This window comes from Mus pahari, chromosome 7 (genome assembly GCF_900095145.1).
Source record: "Mus pahari chromosome 7, PAHARI_EIJ_v1.1, whole genome shotgun sequence".
In the NCBI taxonomy this organism is placed as follows: Eukaryota; Metazoa; Chordata; class Mammalia; order Rodentia; family Muridae; genus Mus; species Mus pahari.
The window spans coordinates 49321529-49334275 of NC_034596.1; the positions used below are offsets into that span (position 1 = coordinate 49321529).

Here is a 12747-nt window from a genome sequence, read left to right on the forward strand (position 1 = left end):
ACTAGCCACCGAAGGATCCTGGACACAATATGACTCTTGAGGCTGCTCCCGGGCGGACACCCCTCCTCTAGCAGGAAAGGTGCTGGGTGACTGGAGCCAGAAAAGGGATCTTTCCCAGAAGCTGTGTCACTTCTGCAGGCCGCCCTCTCCCTGGCAGTGCACTGGAGCAAAGATGGCCCTCCTACCGGTTTCGGCCTTGAGACTACTCACGGGCAGACACCCCTCCTCAGGCGGGAAAGGTGCCGGGTGACTGGAACCAGAAACGGGGAATAATAATATTTCGTAAAGATCTGATTTATGCCTAAAGCCAGGGAAACTGAGAAAAAAGATGGGAACTGTAAGTGAAGTGTTAAAACTTTACTCAAATAGAAGCAGTAAAAGCTGATATGGATCTTCTGCTAGCTTCAGTTTTCTCCGTTGCAGGATGGGGATGATAAAATACCTACTGAACTGTTCTCATGTGAAGGAAGTAACATCTTCCAAGCACTTATTCTAGGACATGGCTTAAAAGAGCTCAGAGTGTGTACGCTGCCACTATAAGACTTTTGTCCATTCTATTCTTCTCTCTCCCCCTCTTGTTCTTCAACATATTATCATCATAGCACACTTTTACCCAACACCACTTCTTTTGTAGCATCCTTTCAGCTTCAGAAGTCTTTGTTGTTTCTTGTGTCTGGTGAGCATTACTCCTGTCCTGTCATCGGATTTGTCACTGCTCTCATTGCTGTGACCGAGATACCCAGAAGAATGTAAAGGAGAGACTTAATTTGGTTCAGAGCTCGGAGGGTCCAAACCACAGTTGCTTAGCTCCATGTGGTTGGGGAGCATATGCAGGAAAAAGCTGTTCACTTTGTCTTTGGCAAGACACAGAGTGAGATGCGGAGGGGAGAGACAGACAGACAGAAGGAGACACAGAAATTAAAGAGAGTAGAGAAAGATAGCAGGTTACCCCTGCCAAGGGCAATTCCAGTGGTCTCATTCTTTCAACTGGACCCCACTTCCAAGAGTTGCCAACACCTCCCAGAAGAGCAGCAGCTGGACAGCAAGCGTTCAATACAAGAGCCTCTGCGAGACTGAATATTCAGAGCGTAACACCGTCAGCCCTGACCTTCCTTAGCAGTCCCTTCTGACCAGAGTACTGGGTTACCACACAGCTCTAGCTTGCTACCTGTTTACTGCCTTGGCTGGGCGCCTGCTTCTGACTGTTTGTGTTGCAGACATCAGTGCCTGTTCAGGTTGCCTACACACAATCTGAAGGAACAGTTGCCTCCGAGTAACCCAAAGGTTCTTCTCATTGTTCCCAGGCCAAGCATTCTGGTTCCCATTTATCCCCTTTAGCATTTATCATTGTATTAGTTACCATCCTCATCTCTCACTAGCTTGTTAGTTCCATGAGATTAGGGAGCCCTGCCTTAATTCACTATTGTATCACTCACTAGTACGGACTCAGTAAAAATGTGTTAAAGTTATATACTATGATATGTTGTAATTTTATTTCAATTTCAGTGTTTTTGTATTATTCTAGGTTCTTGGTCTTGTCCAAAACATGAGTGTCTTCCAGTGTCCAAAATGTAAACACAAAACCCATATTTTTGGTGCTGATGGTGCAAGAAAACTAGCACAGACCCTTGATCTTGATGTTCTAGGTAAGACCTACCTTAGAATCCTCTTTCACAGGGCAAATGACAGGAGGGGAAATGGCAGTGACGTCCGGTGGTGGAGGTAGCAGTAAGTAGTTGCTTGATGCTTTGTGTCTTTAAAGTATTAGTATAGTGCCATTGCATGCATCTGTGCATAGGCTTCTTCTATAGGCTACGATATCATCTCTATGATAGATAAAAACAGCCTATAGATTCAGTTTGAGGAGACAGATGTAGTCTGAGTACCATGGATTAAACTCTTGTTTTAAAGGGTGGTAGTTTGCTTGGTTGCAACATTGGTTGTATAAGTAGGTGGATGTGGACATGCGCACTCTGTGTTACAGCACACTCTCTAACAGTATGTTCGTGGACTGTGTAAAGCCTTCATGAGCAGCCCTTTGCTTGGCAACCTTTCAGCTGCACGGGATCTCCTCCTGATTTACTGGGATATTCGACTACCATTTCTATGAAATATGGCGGGTGGATTTTGATTGTATATATTGTTCATAGCACTCAATCAAAGAATTAAGTAGTTTAGGAAGAGAACAAAAATCATGTGATAAGTGAAAAAATAAGGTAAACAGATTTGGGTAAAACATGCTTTTTCAAAAAAATCCACAAGCAAGCTCTGGATGTTTAAGACCGCGTGTTTTTCTATTGTAATTGTGAATGAGCTTCTGTTCTGGGCAGAGACAGATGTTACAGCTACAGATAGTTGAAAATTAAGATCTTTTAGAGATGAAAGAATTTCAAAACATTCCCTATTATAATACATTTCTGAAAGTTAATGCTAAATGTATTATTGTTATTATTTATTGCTCTGTGGCAACAACTACAATATCAGGTAAATGGTAATGATATTTTGATATATTACTATAATTATAGCCACTAATTATATTCTGAAACTGGTTTTTACTTAACTAACTTAGAAAGTTCAATTTTCCAAATTTACACAATAACATAACAGATTGACTTTCCCTTATATAATAAAGTAAATATATAATTATAATGGCATTATTGAATTATGCTGGCGGTTTAATTCCCTAACTTAGAACAAGTGGGACAGTTCTCTAAGTCATTTATTAGATGTTGAAGCCTCTTGTCGACTGGAAGTTGTTTCTTGAGCAGTGGCTCACAAGTGTATGGTGACCTGAGAGTGTCAGTAGTGACCTGGACCCTGCTATAGATAAGATCTCCACAGGGTTACAGGAAAGGTAACTCGGAGTTCCTACTCATCTACGCAATGTAGTCAGAGTTCCGCAGAAAGTCCTGTGGACTGCAGCAAGAGGTTGGGACTTGGGATGAGGAACTGAAACCAGGGGAGCTCGCTCAGCTGAGGTTCTGCTGTTTAACATTCCTGCCCCCATTCTTTTATGACCTGTTGAATTGCTTATTCCTAAAACAGCTCTTGGAATTTTTTAGATTATATTTTAAAATATATTTTTGTCATGTGTGCTAGGGTGAAAGAGTGTGGTACATGTGCCATTGTGTGCTTGTGGAGACCAGAGAACAACTTTCAGGAATCTCCTTCCATGGTGTAAGTTCCTGAAATTGAACTCTGGCAAGTGTCATTTACTGACTGAGCCATCCCTCTGGCCTGAAGTGGTTCTTTAGACCATTATCCATATGAACCAAGTTGATGTATAGTGATTAACGCTCACACCATCAGAGAAAAGGCCACCCAGCATCTGAAATGTGCCCTGACTCTTTCTAAGATGCTCTTCCCTCCCAGGCTGTTCCTTGGGCTTTATTCCCATTTTTATTGTGGCCTCCATGGTCTTCTATGTCTGCGTGTAAGGTTATGACTCTCTGGAGGCAAACACCGTGTCAGTAGGTGATTGTATGAAATACAGGATTGGCATCTTTAACTCCATTTCTGCAGCAGAAAGAAAGCTATTCAGGTTTTCTTGCTATTCATAAATCAAGATAAAAATCTTTCGGGTTTCTAAACACTTTATGTAACATTTACCCTCTCTGCCCTGTGAGAATCCTCTATAGTTTTATATTGATCTATAGTAGGGACGTAAAATTTGCTACAAAGCTAATCCTTAAATGGCTATTGAAATAATCTTATATTTTGTAATTTGGCTGGTGGGATATTATATTTGTCAGGGTTCTCTAAAGGAAAAGGAAAAGAAAGAGGAAGAGAAAGAGAGATGGGGAGAGAGAGGAGGGAGAGAATGTGTATAGTTTATTAGAATAGCTTACAGTCTGGCTGGTGTAACAATGACTCTCTCTCACCAATACCAAAAAGCTAAGAATCTAGTAGTTGTTCACTTCATGTCTGGATGTCTCAGATGGTCTTCAGTCTATACTGGAATCCTGAAGAAGTGGGTTTTAATACCAGCAAAATAATTCTTTAGGAACAGACTAGATGTGCTTGCCACCAAGAGTGAAGGAAAATAGGCAAAAAGCAGAAATGCCCTTCCTCTGTGGGCTGCCAACAGAAGGCATGGCCAGATTTAGGATGGGTCTTCCCACCTAACATGATCCCGTCAAGCAGACTTCTCACTGGTGTGTCCAACTACAGATAGAGTCAAGTTGACAACCAAGATTAGCATCTTGGATATTAAGAGAGTTAAGATTACATGAGCAGAGTTTATATAGCAATGTACGCATGTGAAAATGTTATAATGAAACCTATTTTGTAATAAATGAAAAATATAAAAATAACTGGTTAAAAAAGAAATACAATTACAAAGTTGGCTGATACCTGGCTCTCTGACATACCATGTATAATTACAATATTTTGTGACATAGACTTCTGCTGTGTGACATAAAATGCCCATTTGAGCACACATTTTGTTAGCCTGTGAGGAGTTTGGGGTACTTCTGAGAATGCTATGAGGCACAACAAGGAAGTTGTACTTAAGACTCTATTTACTGAGTGAGTCCTCAGCCGTCGGGAGACTGGCTCAAAGCACTCTGCTTTTAAGTTCTCCACCTCCTGGTACAGCACTGTCAGATGCACAAGGCTGCTCCCTGGCAGTGCTTCCTAAGAACTCACCAAGTGCACAAGTTCATGTGTCATGCTACATGGGTTAGTAGACAGTAAAAAAAGAACAATGTCTCAAAAGTAGGTTGATATTGGGATACATACCTGACATACTTTTTAAATGTTTCTATTACACTTTCTCTATGATTGTGTATATGTGTATGCATGCAGGTACCATGGCACATGTGTGGAGGTCAAAGAACAACTGGAATGTTGATTTTTCTCCTTATATCATGTAGGTGCTCTGAATCAACCTAGGGTCATGAGGTTTGGGAGCAAACACCCACTTTACTGTATAGCAGCTTTCCTCGCACACTCATCCAGCAACACCACGAAGAGTCTTTGGGACTCTTACTCAGCATTCTTTCCTCACCCATCTCCTCCATGGTGTACAACACAATGTGTCTATATCAGCTATTCCAGAGAAAACCACTTACAGATGTCCTCTGAGCTAGCCTTTGCCTCCTGGAGATCTTCAGCAAAGAACAAATCAGATGCCTCATTTCATGGTTGGTTGCCTCAGAGCTTGTACCTATACATGCATACATACACACACACACACACACACACACACACACACACACATGCACGCACACACACACACACACACACACTCATACATAGTCTCTCAACTGCCTTAAGTAGGATTTTTTTCACCTTAATTTACATTTGAAATTCCTCTTTTAGGAGTTTAGCAAATTGAGGGTAGGCAGACATAATTCAGCTTAGTTTGAGAAACTTTAGCTCAGATTTTATTTCTTTCCAATAATGGACTAGTGAGATCGTGAATGTCCATGTCAATTTCTCTGGCTCTAATGTTTTCTCATGGCTTCTGCAGGAGATGTTCCCTTGCACCTCAGTATAAGGGAAGCTTCGGATATGGGTCAACCAGTTGTCTTTTCTCAGCCTGGAAGTGATGAGGTAAATTACATTTTTGCATGTCTTTCTTTCTTTTTGTGGAATGTATTCTTTACAATATTCAGAAAGTAAGGGAGATGAAGTCAAGTTTGCTTGTGCACAGGACAAACATGTAGACAAAAGTGACTTACCTTGATTTTAAGTCACTCATCGTGTCATGCACTAGTATGCAAATGTGGATGCCAAACTCTCAGTTCAAAAACAGACAGCTGACCTCCCAACAGATTTCTCATGAATCCCCATAACGAGAACTTAAAGATTCTTATCTTGCTGGCTGGTACCTTCTGACTGCTCAAGGACATGACACTTCAGTATTACACCCTCAGTGGTGAAGGCACTGCTCAGTCTTGCTGTTTAATTCAGAAGCCCAGTTATCATCTGTGTGTCTGTCTGTCTGTATGTAGTTTCTGTGCACCCTTCCTCAACACCCCCTGTCTCCCAGTAGCTTTGCACCCACACTACAGCCCTGCCATAGTGGACAGGACTGTTCTGTCTACTCCTAACAAGGCCTGCTCATTCCTCTCCACTCCTCTGTCCTTCTGTGAACAAGGAAGTAGAAGGACCAAGCCTGGCTAATGCCATGAATAAAGTGAGAGGAAATTTGATCTAGAGTTGTGAATCAACATCGTGGAGTCATTCCGAGTTCCCTCTGGTGGGTGCACAGTGCCTTTCCCTGTCCTGAGTGTCAGCGGATGTGGCGCAGCTGCTGGAGTGTGACCTTTGAGTAAATACAATATAGTGCTTATCAATGTTTTCTTTTCCTATGCCTTTCTGGGATTAAATTTCCTTTCCAATCTTTCTTTAAAGAGCTTTCAGATAAGCAAAACCATAACTCTTTATTGCTTTCATATTAAAGTATGATAATCTCAACTATCAAAAGTATACTTTCAATATAAAGTATATGAAAGGTTTGAAATGAGGATTTTTACTTATGCACATTAAAATGACTTCCAAAAGCAGAATATTTAAAGGTATTCTATGGTGATTCCTTACAAATAATAGTATTTACTACTAATTTCAATTATGAGTTGAGATTTTAAAGTATTTCTGTCTGTTTGTTATTGCTTTTTTTCCTATAAAATACTCCAAATATAAAAGGTAATACATTGAGTTAGAGAAATATCTCTTAACAGAGAAAATATAACAAGCCACCCAAAGGTAATAAAATTTTAAATGCTAAGCAATAGTATTTGTGGGATTTTTGGAGTTGATGTTTCTGTAGTCTGATGTGCATGTGTGATAACTGGGTCTCACTGTTCCTGGCTAATAGTCCTGAAGGTCCAAAACCAGGTCCAGTCTTTTGTCTAGGCTAGTTTTAATGAAGTTTCTTCAACCATGATAAAACTCTCATGTGCTCATTGCTAATGTTAAATACAAAGGCTTCAGTTTTAAGCAGACATGGCCACAAAAGGAAGAAGAGCATATGGTGCCTAGATCCATGGACGCCGTTACTTCCCATTCTGAGACTACAGACATTGGTGGTGGTCATTTTCTAATAATAGTAATTACAGGGCCAAACCCCAGTTGGGCTTTTGTTTACCTGAGTTTTGTCCTTATAATGATGCAGAGTGATAAATAGAGACTCCCCATCTTCTCAGATGAGGAAACTGACACTCAGGGAAGCCGAATCGTTTCCCCAGGACTGTCATGGAGCTAGTAGATTGAGAAATCGTAACAGCCTTGTCTGTCCTTTACAGAAAATGGTCCCTTTACATTGCGTCAGGCTCTGGCTCCCATATTAATTGCTCTGGTTTCTAAGAGACTGGCGCAGTGCTTAGGTTCACTAACTAGTACTGTTTCTTAATGAGTCCCATGCATCCTTGTGAAGCAAGTGTGTTCTCCTTTAGCCCTTGGCAGCGGTTGCTTTACACTGAGGAAGTTGGTCCAGGGGAGGACTAGAAGGCACTTGCCCTCTTAGCTGACAGGCTCCGTGCTTCCTCTTTCTAGTTCGGTTTCTGCTGGACTTTCTAATTATCCCAGGCCAGTTCAAGGCTAGAGTGCATGGGCGCGGGCATCCAGGTCACTCCATACAGCACAGAGCTCTGGAGGACAGAGGCCAAGGAGAATCTGCCCCTTAGGTTCTGTTGCAAGGACAGCCATGGGACAGGACATGGATCCTGACCCGGTCAGAGAATCTCTGGAAATCATGTCTTTTTTTTGTTGTTGTTTTTTCTGGGAAATTGCCCAGAAATCAGAGAGGATTCTGGAACAGCTCAGAATCAGAGCCATGCGGAGTCACTGCTAAGCATGCAGTAAGCAGAACCCAAAAACCTTTCTCTGTGCTTTTGAATCTTTCTCCCCATCTGTATGCTGATGTCATGGCGAGAGGGTTAAATAAAAGACATGAAACTGCACCAGAAGATGCAAAATAGGTTAAAGCTGTCCTTCCTGCTGTCCTTACAACTGGCATCTGTCTGGCCACCACACAGATGCCTCTCCTCTCCCCTCATTAAAAGCCTGGGCCCCTTTATGCCCTTCCCCTTACAGAACTTCAAACGTTACTCTCTTGGCATTACAGTTCAGAGCAGTAGTCTGTCATGAAAGTGGTGTTTCCAGCTTCAGCATTAATGATAATATTTCCTGAGTCCTAGAATCTGCCTCTCGATACAATGAATCTTGCCTCCTCATAACTTCCTTTCCCCTATAACACAAGGAAAGATTGCTTCTGAAAGTTGAACTCACCAGAAATGCTTTACTCTAAGAGATGAGCACTACAATGATTCAGTGAAAGGGGTGGGCTCTGGTGAAGTTGGAAGGGTTGTGCCCCCAGTTAAGAAGGGCTGATAGCTGGGACCTACCAAAACAGTGAATGTGCCAAAACTTGTGCTGTGTGCTCCAGTTAGGAAAGTAGAGCAAGCACAACACAAAATATGGGTGGTGTGATAGCCAGAGTGTGCAGTGGGAAGAGAGAGGCAGGCTTGACTTCAGAAATCTTGATGTCATAGTGTCGCTCATGCTGGTGGCGTTGGAATTATTGACTTTTGCCTTCAACCGAGAGCAGTACACATAGAGTGAACTGACACACACAGTACACACAGAACTGACACACAGTACACATAGAACTGACACACAGTACACGCAGAGTGAACTGACACACACAGTACACACAGAACTGACACACAGTACACATAGAGTGAACTGACACACACAGTACACACAGAACTGACACACAATACACACAGAGTGAATTGACACAGTACACACAGAGTGAACTGACATACACAGTACACACAGAACTGACACACAGTACACACAGAGTGAACTGATACACACAGTACACACAGAGCAAACTGACACACAGTACACACAGAACTGACACACAGTACACACAGAGTGAACTGACACACACAGTACACACAGAGTGAACACACACAGTACACACAGAGTGAACTGACACACACAGTACACACAGAGCGAACTGATACACAGTACACACAGAGTGAACTGACACACACAGTATAAACAGAGTGAACTGACACACAGCACACACAGAGTGAACTGACACACACAGTACACACAGAACTGACACATAGTACACACAGAGTGAACTGACACACAGTACACCAGAGTGAACTGATACATGCAGTACATACAGAACTGACACACAGTACACACACAGAGTGAACTGACACCAGATGACTGGTATGGTTTCCTCATTTGTATCAAAAACAAACAGCACACAGAGTGATGTCCTCTCAGGTTACTCTTGGTGAAGATTTTCAAATAGAAACGGAAGGTTTATTATCTTATAATTTCTAGATTATCACTCCACTACCTTAATATGAACTAAATATGATAAGCCAACTACAAATATTTCAAAACAAAAATGAAACTAACTTCTGTATACTATCTTTCACCCTGGTCCTAGGTACTCCGGTTCCCCATTACCTGGTAGGGACAGAGCAGACAGGGTGCCTTTAAATGACCCGTTAGACACATCTGCAGTCGTGGCAGAAAAGTTGTGTTAATGAATGAAGAAGATTAACAGCTTGAGAAATTTCAGTTAAATCTTTCACATAGATGTATCTATGACTTTCATGTTAGATGAAGGAAGAAATGTAGGGATTTTATTATTCTTCGAGAGGAAATGTCCTCCAAAAGCATTCCTATGAACTGTTCAGTGAGACTGTAGCTCTCTCACCCTGCCCCACCCCCACCTCGTTCTTTCTTCTGCTTTTAGAATTTGGGAACAAAGGCTTATGTAGCCCAGCCTGGCCTTGAACTCATTGTAGCTGAGGATGATCCACAACTCCTTATTCTTTTGCTTCTGCCTTCCAGTTGTTGGATTTCAGGTGTGTGATACCATGCCTGACCAGGGTGTCCACTTCTTGAGGCATAATAGTAATGGCATTCTGTGCCAGCACTTTAGATGCCTTCTCAAAATCCTCGGAAGTGTGTGCAGGTCCCACAGCCATTTTACAGCTATAAAAAACAGCCAAGGAGGGATGTGTAACTAGCCCAAGGCCCCTCAGCTAATCAGGCATGAAAGAAAGACTCCGAGCCCAGCCTGTGTGACTCCAGCTTCTCTCCCATGGGCCACTCTGCCTCCTTCATAACATCTCACAGATTCCCCAGCACAGGGCTTCAGATGCAGTAAGGACCAAAATGGTTTTGTTGAAATGATGCAACATTGCCTTAAAAAAATTCCGTCACAACAGTTTTGTAGAGATCAAAATTGTTAAAATCAGCACTGTGGGGGTTCACAGCAAACGGCCAATCTAACTATCACCTTGAGTGTGATACACTGGGAACCTAAGGCTCATTAAAGAGCAAAGGCTGAGTGTGAGAGATTTAATTATTCTGGAATCATCCAGAAGTTGTTTTTGTACTGTGGAAGGCTTGTGTCTCTAATTTTAACACAGGCAAGAGCTAAATGATTGTGCATGATGTCCTTGATCCAACTGTGGGCTTAGACATGAATGAAGATGTGTTTGTCATTTAGCAAACAGTGCTGGGACCTCTCTGTAGTGTGCAGCACTGCAGCCTGGGGTGACGAGGCTGGACACTTTGACTCAAAGTCCAACTTACTAACAAGTTGACATGTTTTAGACAGTCTTTTCTAGGCCATGGTCCCCTAATTTATAAACTGAGGTGAATATAGCACTTATCCCTGACCTATGAGGCTAGGAGTTACCTGGCGGATAAGAAACTGAGTACTTTTTAATAATAGTGGTAGTGTGCTTTTGACTATATTAGAGTATATAAATTTGTGCTTTTCTAAAATCTTAATATGGAATACTTGCTATCGTATTAGCATGGTAGCACATGCTGAAATTTTAGCACTTGAGAGGCTGAGGCAGGAGGATTATAAATTTAAGGTTAGTATAGAGTACATGGTGAAACCCTGCCTCAAAAAAAAAATCATCTCATTGTTTCATAGTTTATGGGTAAGATTGGCGGTTATTCTATTGCATTTGTTTAAGAGAATTTTTTAAATCCAGATCCCACGGTCATTGTTGTAACAGGAAGACAGGGTGCTGGGTTAGCCTGTGTCTTTGTATCCATTGCTAGCAATGCTTTGTGCTGGGAATCCCTGAGAGGAGTTATGTTTCATCTGATCCGGAAATGTTTGCACTATGCCCAAATTCACCTGGAGAAGAGCTGTGTTGTGCTTGGTGCTGTTGTTGTCAGTTGTCTCAAGGAGAGTCAGGGAGAGTGAAGAAAATGGCTTCTGAAGAGAAAGTTCAGGTTGTAAGATACAGCTAGCTGTCTTTCAACTGGCTAATTCCTTTTATGCCAAATAAGAGTTTGGCATATTTAACTCATGATTTCTCAGAAGAAGGAGGTTTAAATTTTCTGCCACTGGACTAGGTTGTTAATTTACTGACATTGGAAACTGAATTTGAAGTACAGCAATTGCTGGTGTTCATTTTGTTTTCAGAAGGTCACCTCCTAAGCACCTACCCTTAAATAATGAGAAACCTTTTCTACTCTGTACAATATATCCAGCCTTATGCTCACTGTTAGAGTCCACACCCCAGCCTGCTGCTTTCTGATCAGCTACAGTCGGCATCTATGGTAAACAGCTCAAGAGTCATTTAGTGTCTGCTGAGAAACATAGGACAATGTGTCTGTTCTCTTCCAGGCCAAAGCTTACCTGCATATTGCTTCAGAAGTGGTAAGAAGATTGAAATCATCTCCAGAATGATTCCCAAGTACCCAGGAAATTGTCCTGGTATTTGATAATGATGAACTGTCAAACATGAGTATTGTGGTAGTGTGGAACCCACAAAAATCATGACGATTCTGATTATTTTCTTTCATCTCTAAAGAAATAATGTCTCATTTTCAGATTTGATTTGACAACCTATGACTCGCAAATAAAATGTTCATGTATGTGTGCTGGCTGCTCTGTGATGATTCTGTATTTGGGGGTTTGAAAACTGGTATCTCAGCTGCACTGCACTGCTTTCATTGAACCATCTTTTGAGAAACTGTGACTTCATGATACTATCATCCCTGGTTTGCAGAGAACTGCTGAAGCGCAGTTAGACACTCAAAGGGCTTACTCAATGTGGGCGTGGATGCAGATGTCACACCTTACCATCAGGTAGTTTGGATATTGCCTGTAGTCCTGTCTTAAACATGTATTTGATGAAAAGAACTTCTACTTCATGTGGCACAGACTTGCCCAGACTTGAGAAATCTGAATCTCCAGGATGGGGTTGGGCATTGATGACTATTGGATTGTGATAATGTCTTTATCAGTGTTATATTGCTATGAAGAGACACTATGTGTCTTAGTCAGGGTTTCTATTCCTGCACAAACATCATGACCAAGAAGCAAGTTGGGGAGGAAAGGGTTTATTCACCTTACATTTCCATACTGCTGTTCATCACCAAAGGATACAGGACTGGAACTCAAGCAGGTCAGAAAGCAGGAGCTGATGCAGAAGCCATGGAAGGATGTTCTTTGCTGGCTTGCTTCCACTGGCTTGCTCAGTCCACTCTCTTATAGAACCCAAGACTNCCAGCCCAGAGATGGNACCACCCACAAGGGNNCCTCCCCNCTTGATCACTAATTGAGAAAATGCCTTACAGCTGGATCTCATGGAGGCANTTCCNCAACTGAAGCTCCTTTCTCTGTGATAAGTCCAGCTGTGTCAAGTTGACACAAAGCTATCCAGTACACTATGACCATTACAATGACCATGACCATGACCATGACCATGACCATGACCATGACAGATCTTA

The 12747-nt window shown here is 41.9% G+C and overlaps 1 protein-coding gene across 1 annotated transcript in view; it reads left to right on the forward strand.

Annotated features, from left to right (window-relative positions):
* Nubpl (nucleotide binding protein like) overlaps positions 1 to 11896 on the forward strand; it is a 187294-nt gene extending 175398 nt beyond the window's left edge. The window contains exons 8-10 of the mRNA XM_021202243.1: positions 1526 to 1646; positions 5474 to 5556; positions 11639 to 11896. Of these exons, the coding sequence (XP_021057902.1) occupies positions 1526 to 1646; positions 5474 to 5556; positions 11639 to 11701 (267 nt within the window). The 3' untranslated portion in view covers positions 11702 to 11896. The remainder of the gene's footprint in view (positions 1 to 1525; positions 1647 to 5473; positions 5557 to 11638) is intronic.
* The last annotated feature ends 851 nt before the right edge of the window (positions 11897 to 12747 follow it).